The 9,790-nt window shown below is 47.3% G+C and overlaps 1 protein-coding gene across 2 annotated transcripts in view; it reads left to right on the top strand.

The window, feature by feature from the left end:
• Positions 1 to 1,389: 1,389 nt before the first annotated feature.
• Positions 1,390 to 9,790, top strand: part of SF3B2 (splicing factor 3b subunit 2) — a 16,442-nt gene continuing 8,041 nt past the window's right edge. Inside the window, exons 1-13 of one of the 2 annotated variants that reach the window (XM_081281056.1) lie at positions 1,390 to 1,574; positions 1,731 to 1,777; positions 2,070 to 2,147; positions 3,635 to 3,874; positions 4,093 to 4,143; positions 5,347 to 5,464; positions 6,871 to 6,980; positions 7,294 to 7,390; positions 7,563 to 7,654; positions 8,277 to 8,492; positions 8,637 to 8,774; positions 8,930 to 9,010; positions 9,387 to 9,614. In XM_081281056.1, coding sequence (XP_081137182.1) covers positions 1,442 to 1,574; positions 1,731 to 1,777; positions 2,070 to 2,147; positions 3,635 to 3,874; positions 4,093 to 4,143; positions 5,347 to 5,464; positions 6,871 to 6,980; positions 7,294 to 7,390; positions 7,563 to 7,654; positions 8,277 to 8,492; positions 8,637 to 8,774; positions 8,930 to 9,010; positions 9,387 to 9,614 — 1,629 coding nt within the window. In that variant the 5' untranslated portion in view covers positions 1,390 to 1,441. The remainder of the gene's footprint in view (positions 1,575 to 1,730; positions 1,778 to 2,069; positions 2,148 to 3,634; positions 3,875 to 4,092; positions 4,144 to 5,346; positions 5,465 to 6,870; positions 6,981 to 7,293; positions 7,391 to 7,562; positions 7,655 to 8,276; positions 8,493 to 8,636; positions 8,775 to 8,929; positions 9,011 to 9,386; positions 9,615 to 9,790) is intronic. The other variant, XM_081281057.1, reaches the window with a different exon arrangement.

Consider the following 9,790-nt stretch of genomic DNA (forward strand, 5'->3'; position numbering starts at 1 on the left):
GCTCCTGAAATCCAAGGTAAGCAGGACAGAACAACTCAGGAGAACTCAGAAGGAAAAAAAAAAAGTAAAAAAGAGGGGCAACATGGAGGTCAGTGACTGGGCCTGTTTTCAGGTAGAGAAAAGATCTAAAGGGTGTATGTAGGGAAAATTTTGCTTTTTTCCTCTTCTTTACTTAATTCACACACACAAACTCAAACCTGCTGTCACTGAGAGGGCAAAGCTAGGTGACAGAGGTTGGGAGAAAAATGTTGACAGGACAGGACAAGGAAAGGTGGAAATTGGGCAGGCAAGGGTCACTTATGGAAGGCACAGGGTCACCAGCTGAAGTCCTGAGTTTATTTTCAAGTAAACAAATATATAATTGTTTTTTCTTCGAGAAAAAAAATGTATGTACGCCAGTAATAATTTATTAAGTGCCTTTCGTATACCAGATATTGCAAGACAGAAAAAGATCAAGTCCCCGATTATGTTTTTTTGGGGTGAGGTAGGGGAAAAGAGCACAAGAAAGATTTAAAAACAAATGGTGGGTCAGGCGTGGTGGCACCCACTTGTAATCTGAGACAGGAAAACTGAAAGTTCGAGGCCTGCCTCAGCAATTTAGCGAGACCTTATCTCAAAGAAAGAGCTGGAGATGTAGCCCGGTGGTAAAAGTGCCGTCCCTCGGTTCAATTCCTAGTACCCAAAGCACCCTCGGTTCAGTCTCCAGTGCCAAACTAAACCAACCAAACGAAAAATCTCCACAACGAATGGTGGAAAACTGAAATGTATTATGGGAGCTCCAAAAAAGGAACGTACAGCGGGAAGAAGGCTTGGCAGAGAAGACGTTCGAGGCTGCTCGAAAGGTGGAAAAAAAAAGGGGGTTTTAGTGTCGCTTTTCGTGGGAGCTCAGCCCCCGCAGGCCCGCTTCTCTCCCGGCTCCGATCCCCTTTCAGCCCATTCATCCGTGCCTGCGCCAGGGGTGGGCGGGCAGACAGTTAGACACTGTTTTATCACAGGCATCGGCTCTAATCTGCCGCTGGCGCCCGCAGGGGAAAGTGTCTCGGGACGCCCTGGGGAAGTAAAAGCCCAGACCTCTCACGCTGGGGCCGGAAGACTGACCACGCTGGGGCAGGCAAAACTGCGGAAAGCACGCCCTGGGCCAGGACCAGCACTCCCTGCCGCCCCACGCGGGAGTTCCGGACCTTAGGTTGGCTCTGCAGGCGCTGGACCCGGAGGCAGCGACCCGCGGACCACAACTCCCAGAAAATTTCGGGAAGGGGCCGCCCATGGCCCGGGCGTGGCGAAACACGTCTCCCGGCGGACGGCAGGGGGTGGGCCTCAACCCTAGCTGTCTTCCAACCACGGAGGGGACGTGGCGTACGTCGCTGCCGGAAGTCCCGGGAAGTAGGACCCGAGGCTGGCCCGAACTTCCGGGTCGGTCGCGCGGCTTCCTGTGGCTAAGATGGCGGCCGAGCATTCCGAACCCCCCAAAGGGGAATTACAGCTGCCGCCGCCACCACCTCCAGGGCACTATGGTGCTTGGGCTGCCCAGGAGCTTCAGGCCAAGTTGGCAGAGATCGGAGCTCCGATCCAGGGTAAGAAGCGTGGGGAGGTCTGAAGGGGGCTTTGTGGGCCTGCGGGGAAGCGGGTTAGCCCGTTACCCGGGAGACCCGGGACGTGGGGCTGAGGCGGGCAGCTGGGGGCCTGCGGGGGCCAGGCCTACCCCACTGATCCTGTGCTTTGCCCTGCAGGGAGTCGCGAGGAGCTGGTGGAGCGGCTACAGACTTACACCCGGCAGGTAAGTGTTAGAGGCGGGACTTCAGGGTAGGTTGAGGCCTTCAAGACTCCTCCGCTCTGGGTCTTCATTCGTTATGTACTTGGGCACAGCGAGCAGGGGCTTGACCTTTGGCAGAGCTTGCCTTTGCCTGCTTTGTTGTAATCGCTTCTATCTGCATTGGTTCTTACCAATTCCCTGCACCAAATCTGGCGGACACGCGTTGGGTAAATTTTGTTGACTGACAGGGAGAGAATGTTATCTAGTGTAACAGCTCCTCTTGCGTTGATTTAGAGCCTTCCTTTCTGTTTTGCAGACTGGCATTGTGCTGAATCGACCGGTTTTGCGAGGGGAGGATGGGGACAAAGCTGCTCCCCCTCCCATGTCAGCACAGGTAAGGATATTGTTTCACTTGAATGGGATCCTTTTTGCTCAGAGTAGCTCCTTCTCTCATGCAATATAGTGGGGATGCAACTAGCAGATTGGGTAAGGAGGTCCTGAGATGACAAAATTGGGAGCTCTGTTTCCCTTTTTGGTGCTGATATTTGCCTCCTTCCCTAGTACCTGCTCCTTCAAATTCGTCATTCAGAATTCAACTAGAGCTGGGTGCTGTAGTCCCAGCGGCTGGGGAGGCTGAAGCAGAAGAATGAGTTCAAAGCCAGCCTGAGCAACAGCGAGGTGCTTAGCAACTCAGTGAGACCCTGTCTCTAAGTAAAATACAAAATAGGGCTGGGGATGTGGCTCAGTGGTCAAGTGCCCCTGAATTCAATCCCTGATATCCAAAACAAAAACAGAATTCAACTTGAGGGGCTAGGGTTGTGGCTCAGTGGTAGACTGCTTGCTTAGCCCATGTAAGGCACTGGGTTCAATCCTCAGTACCACATAAAAATAAATAAAATAAAGGTGTTGTGTCCACCTACAACTAAAAAAAAATATTAAAAAAAAAATTCAACTTGAATGCTTATAAGCCTGATTTGATTCTCCCCCATACAGAAGCAGTCACCTTTTTAGCTCCCCCAGGGATAACTTCCATGTTATTCAATGAAACTTTGAGGGATGATTTCTTGATTTGATTATATACTCTTTGCTTTAGTAAACCATTGGGGTTTGTGATGCCACGATGCACTGGTTTCTATTTATTTAAGTCCATATCTCTTCGCATCCAGGATTTGCTTCTCCTCCAAAGCAGTGGTTCTCACCTGGGATCCATTGATCTCTATGTGTGGAGTAAGAAGTTCCTAGTTGGTTTTTAGAGGCATCCTTGAACCTTCTGAAATTAAATGCAGAATCTGAATTCATGATATTTTTTTGAGAAAAGAGTTGATAGTTTTCTTTGGTTCTCTTCTCATGATATTGCTGTGGAGCATTCTTTTATGGAATAATATGTTACTAGAATTTGAATCCCAGCACCTGGCTTATGGTAGATGTTAGGTTGGTTTGAGGTGCTAAGGGAACAAAGCACTAGACAACCCGTGCAGGCGAAAGAACCAATCAGGTGACAGACAAGCAGTGGTGGTGCCTTATAACCACCTGTCAATCAGCGGGGTCTCCTGACCAATTCTGCAAGGACATGATTCTCAGCAAGATCCCCAGGAGGACAAGGGAGTCTAAAAACCTCCCTTTCCTGTCCCAAGCCCTCTCTTCCTGCCCTAAGCCCAATAAAATTTCAGTGGGGCTGAGCCTGGATGCGATTCTCCTAGACCTGCTCTGTTGGACTGGAGGATCACCCCCCCAGGAGTGATTCTCAATAAAGCCTTGTTCATCTGTTTTTAATCAGCCTCCTTTTGATCACTGGTGCCTGACCTTACAGTAGATCCCAACAAATGTTTGCAGCATGAATAGTTAAATGCTTCCTAGTTTATGGTCTTATTTTCTCCACAGCTCTCTGGGATTCCCATGCCACCACCGCCCATGGGACTTCCTCCTCTGCAGCCCCCTCCACCACCCCCACCACCTCCACCAGGCCTCGGCCTTGGCTTTCCTATGGCTCATCCACCAAATTTGGGGCCCCCGCCTCCTCTCCGTGTGGGTGAGCCTGTGGCACTATCAGAAGAAGAAAGGCTGAAGCTGGCACAGCAGCAGGCAGCATTGCTGATGCAGCAAGAGGAGCGTGCCAAGCAGGTAGGGCAGGTGGAAGCCTGTGTGTTGGCTTCATTAGGTCCCTGAACGGGGAGTGGAGCCTCAGAAAGCTGGATCCTGGGGCCAAGGCTTTTGGGACTATCTGGGACAAAGATTAGAACATAGGTCCAGGACTGGAAGAGGACCATAGGAAACAAAAAGTTGTGGCAGATTGGCCTGGGGGGTTTTGGTGCTGGTATGAGCTTGTTTTCTTTTTTAAGCAGGGAGATCATTCATTGAAGGAACATGAGCTCTTGGAGCAGCAGAAGCGGGTAATACCCCTCCCCCTAATCTTTGACCTCATGGTCCAGTCTATAGGCTGTCATTTAGTGTTTAGTGTCCAAAATGAGGTGCATCACTCAAATTTTCTGTGGAGGCTACCTCATCCCCAACTGTGTTCCAGTATCTCCCAAAGAATTCCATTTTTCCTATAGTCTAGGTGTTGACAAACCAACCTGGAACCTGCTTTTGAGTGACCTTTGAGCTAAAAATTATTTTTATATTTTTAAAGAATTGTAAGAAAAGAACCTCAAACCAAGAAGAGAAAACATAGTTCATATAATAGCCCAAAAGCCTAAAATATTTAAAAATTCAGTGGCCTATTACACAAAAGGTTTATTGACTCCTACCAGTCTTATATGATATAATTTTAGGTACCTTGGAGAGGATTCTGGGTTAATTTAGTCCTTTGTATGGGATTTAGACTAAATGTGATGCATATAAATTTGGGAATGATATAAAAAATATTCTGCTTGAAGTGCAAGGAGAGAGGGGATGTCAGAACCTGGGTGTTTCCTCCTTGTTCTTATGTCAGTTGTTACCCATTAGGATACTCAGTAGTATTGGAAAATAAGGATTTAAAGCTGCAGGTATGGAAATACACATGAAGTACTGGCTTTGCCCAGACTTTGGCAAACATTAAGGGGTAAGAATTTTCTAAGGAAAGAATTCAGCTGGATGTGGTGATACATGTCTGTGATCTAGCAACTCAGGAAGCTAAGCCAAGAAGATTTCAAGTTTGAGGCCAGCCTTGGGAAGTTCAAGGCCAACTTCAGTTAACTTAGACCTTGTCTCAAAAAGTGAAAAGGGCTGGGGAATATAGCTTGGTGCTAAAGCACACATGAGTTCAGTCCCTAGTACTTAAAGAAGAAAGGAAGAAAAAGAATTCATAGTTCTTTCTAAAGAATTTTTGGAGAAGAAAACTCTCACTGAGAAATATAAGGCTGCATTTAGCTAAACACTAAATTCTCTTCTAGGAACCAGAAATTTCCGTGGGATTTCGTTGGTGTTATTCTCAGGGATTGTTTGTTTTGATATGAGGGCGCTTCTGTTTTGATCATTAGTCTTGAAGTGCAAGGATAGAGGGGATGTCAGAACCTGGTGTTTCCTCCTTGTTCTTCTCAGGCCTATTACCTGGCTAAAACATTACATTTGGCATTTTCAAATGGGTCTGCACTCCTGCTTTCCTCCTGTAGGCAGCTGTGTTACTGGAGCAAGAACGACAGCAGGAGATTGCTAAAATGGGCACCCCAGTCCCTCGGGCCCCACAAGACATGGGTCAGATTGGTGTTCGCACTCCTCTGGGTCCTCGAGGTAAGAACCTGGAATGACTAGGAAGAGCAAGGAAGGTAATTTAAAAGGTTCAAAAAAACTTTTTTTTTTTTTTCCTCTGGTGCTGGTGATTTAATCTAAGTCCTTGTGTATATTAAGCATGCCCTGTTACTACTGAAGTATAGTTCCAGACCCTAAAAAAGACTTTTTTTTTTTTGAGGGTGTTCTGGGGATTGAGCTCAAGGTACTCGACCTCTGAGTCACATTCCTCAGCCCTGTTTTGAATTTTATTTAGAGATAGGGTCTCACTGAGTTGCTTAGTGCCTTGTCATTGCTGAGGCTGGCTTTGAACTCACAATTCTCCTGCCTCAGCCTCCTGAGCCACTGGGATTATAGGTGTGGGCCATTGTGCCTGGACTATTTTATATTTTATATAAAGACAGGGTCTCACTGAGTTGCTTAGCACCTTGCTGTTACTGAGGCTGGCTTTGAACTTGTGATCCTCTTATCACAGCCTCCTGAGCTGCTGGGATTACAGGCATGCACAAGTGTTTTTTTTTTTAAAGTGCTGTGGGCCCTCCATACCTGCTGCTTCTGCATCAAAGCATTCAACTAACTAGGGATTGAAAATATTTTAAAATAATTTGCTGTGGTGGTGCATACCTGTAATCCTAGCTACTTGGGTGGCTAAGGCAAAAGAATTGCAGATTTGAGGCAACTTAATGAGACCTTATCTCATAATAAAAAATAAGAGATGGGAATGTAGTTCAGTGGCAGAGGGCCCTGGGTTCAATCCCCAGTACCACAAAAACAAAAAACAAAAACTTTATTTCTGAACATGTTTAGGTTTTTTTTTCTTATCTTTATTCCCAAGACATACTGTAGAACAGTGATTTATATAGCATTTGCATTGTATTAGGTGTTACAAGTAATCTAGAGGTGATTTAAAGTGTATGGAAAGATGCTTGTGGGAAAAATGTGCACAGGCCATACAGATACTATGCCACTTTTTAGGAGGGCTTGAGCATCCTTGTATTTGTGAAGGTTCCAGAAACAAATTCCCTGTGAATACCAAGAGGCAACTGTATGTATAACATTTAAAAAATATTTATATAGTAAATGTACAGTTTAATGAATTTTAAAAAATTGATACACCCATAACAACCAATACCTAGACCAAGAACTAAAACATTCCTAACACTCCAAAAGCACCCTTGTCACTTGTCACTCTCTGCCTTGTCACTCTCTGCCTTGAAGAGTAACCATCACCCTTTCAGTGAAAGAAGTAGTTTTTTTTTTTAATGTGTGTGCTGTGGCTCAAACCCAGGGCCACATACATGCCAGGTATGTGCTCTTGTTGCTGAGCCACATCCCCAGCTCTGGAGGTTATTTTTTAAAGAGGTGTTTTGTCTCTTCTGACATCGGACTTCTTTTCTTCTTTCTTTCAGTGGCTGCTCCAGTTGGCCCAGTGGGTCCCACCCCTACTGTTTTGCCCATGGGGGCTCCTGTTCCCCGGCCTCGTGGTCCCCCACCGCCCCCTGGAGATGAGAATAGAGAGGTGAGACTAATGATTCCTTCCTAGGGACAGTAGAATGGAGGTTTGGAAGGAGACTATTTTAGGATTTTAGAGGATTTTGTGAGAAGATTGCAGGGGTGGATTTAAGGTCTTAGTGGAAGGGGAAAGCCACATTGGTTAGAGTATGTTTAGCGTAGGGCAGAGGGATCTGGAAGGCATTTCTGGTCAGAGTTTTGAGGTCCTGCCCACTGTCTGTTGATTATGTCACCCAGCTGGTAGCCTTTGTAGTATAAGTGGTGAAAGTCAGAGGAGGAAGAGCACTGTGATTCAGCCCCTTTGACTGGTTGTCTGGCAGATGGATGATCCCTCAGTGGGACCCAAGATCCCTCAGGCTTTGGAAAAGATTCTGCAGCTGAAGGAGAGCCGCCAGGAAGAGATGAACTCTCAGCAAGGTGAGTGTATTGGTGGGTCCTGAAGCTGCAGGCTATGACTGTATCCTCTTTGTCCCCTCCCTGAGGAGGCTTTAGAAAGTTACTGGCTCTTGGCAGAGTGAAGGTACTCTGGGCAGGGCAGGGGCACTGGAGAAAATCAAGCCTTCTTGATTTTCTCCTTTCTCCTTGACAGAGGAAGAGGAAATGGAAACAGACACTCGCTCATCCCTGGGCCAGTCAGCATCAGAGACTGAGGAGGACACGGTGTCCATATCCAAAAAAGAGGTATATGATGGAGCTGGTCTGGAAGTATTGTCAGGAGATGGGGCTCAGGTACCAAAGTAAACTAATTGTAAGTGTTCAGTAAATAGTATCTTCTGATGTTTTGTGTCAATTTTTGTTCTTTTTTTTTTAACCAGAAATTGAACCCAGGATGCTTAGCCACTAAGCCACATCCCATTCCATTAATTTTTTTTTTTTTTTTTTTTAAATTTTGAGATAGGGTCTTAACTAAGTTGCTAAGGCTGACTTTGAACTTGTAGCCCTCCTGCCTCAGCCTCCTGAGCCACTGGGATTATAGGCATGTACTACCATGCCTGGCTCAATTCTTGTTCTAAACATCTTGCAGATATTTTTCATTTCATTCCCATAAATCCCTTTAAGTTCTCAGATATGTGCATGCCTACATTTTACACTGAAAAGGCTGAGGTTCTGAGAAGTACAGTAATTTACCAAAGGTACACAGCTTGAGAGAGGCAGAACTTGGGATTCTGTCCCCAGGGCCTCTTTATAGCTGCTTTATGAGATTGCCTCGTTGGGGAAAGACTGAGCATTGAATTATTGTTAGAGTAGGGATTGGTAAGGTGCTTGGATTCTCTGACTGAGTTGGTTTTTCTTGTCTTGATAGAAAAATCGGAAACGTCGAAACCGAAAGAAGAAGAAAAAGCCCCAGCGTGTGCGGGCAGCATCCTCGGAGAGCTCTGGGGATCGGGAGAAAGACTCTGCCCGGTCCCGAGGCTCTGACTCCCCTGCTGCTGATGTTGAGATTGAGTATGTTACTGAAGAACCCGAAATCTATGAGCCCAACTTCATCTTCTTCAAGAGGATTTTTGAAGCCTTCAAGGTAGACAGAGCGTCACACTCGGGGTTGGGAGGCAGTCGGACAGGCTGGAGACAGGGCTGAGGAGGTGGTGTTTCAGTGCAGGGTTCTGGAATGGGATGGGGCTGGCTCTGAGAGGTGGGGTTTCCACAATGTCTGCCTCCTCAGCTCACCGATGATGTGAAGAAGGAGAAAGAGAAGGAGCCAGAGAAACTTGACAAAATGGAGAACTCTACAGCCCCCAAGAAGAAGGGCTTCGAGGAAGAGCATAAGGATAGTGATGATGACAGCAGCGATGATGAGCAGGTCAGGCCATCCTTCCTTGGCGGGGAACAGGAACAGGAGTTGGGGCGGGGGGGCATCTAGCCTTCTCTGGGACCTTGGTGAACTTCTGCAGGTTGTTCATGGCTTATGAAAGTGGGGATTCCCACCTGCTCAAAAGAGGGATTGTTCTGTCATAGGAAAAGAAGCCAGAAGCCCCCAAGCTGTCCAAGAAAAAGTTGCGCCGAATGAATCGCTTCACTGTGGCTGAGCTCAAGCAGGTGAGACCTAAGATGACCCAGCAGGCCCTGGATCCTGGCTGGAGACCCATGTGAGGCATGCCTTTCACCCTGTGGGAAAGTTTGGGTGACTTGGATCTGGTCCTTTGGAAGAAAAAGGAAGCCTAAGGGCTGGTGCTTTCTAGAGGTCTTGTTTGGAGGTTCTAGCCACGTAGCAGCTACTCGTATACCTTGACCCAAGAATGGTCCTCCTCTCTCAGGCAAGATCATGAACTTCAGAAGGAGGAAGGGGACACCAATGTAGCCAGCCAGATGAGCTGGATCAACCCTTGCTATCAAAGGGTTGACTGGTGTCGCAGCCACATGGCCCTCACATCAGATAGGACTTTCTAGAGACATGTTGCTGTGTGTTTTCCAGCTGGTGGCTCGGCCTGATGTTGTGGAGATGCATGATGTGACAGCCCAGGACCCCAAGCTCTTGGTTCATCTCAAGGCCACTCGAAACTCAGTGCCTGTGCCACGTCACTGGTGTTTTAAGCGCAAGTACTTGCAGGGCAAGCGGGGCATTGAGAAGCCCCCCTTTGAGCTGCCGGATTTCATCAAACGCACAGGCATCCAAGAGATGCGGGAGGCCCTCCAGGAGAAGGTGAGGGCCCTGGTGGGGTGTAAACCTGTGCTTAGGCACCCACGTCCTTCATAGCAGTCAGCTTCAGAACTGGAGTCAGGTTTTCGAAACACGCCTACTTGTTACTAGTCTAATCCTTTCTCTAGTTTAGAAGTTGACACTATAGGTGCACTGTATACACCTGGCAGGAAGCAGGA

This window comes from Spermophilus citellus, assembly GCF_964194105.1.
Source record: "Spermophilus citellus genome assembly, chromosome: 2".
NCBI classification, from domain to species: domain Eukaryota; kingdom Metazoa; phylum Chordata; class Mammalia; order Rodentia; family Sciuridae; genus Spermophilus; species Spermophilus citellus.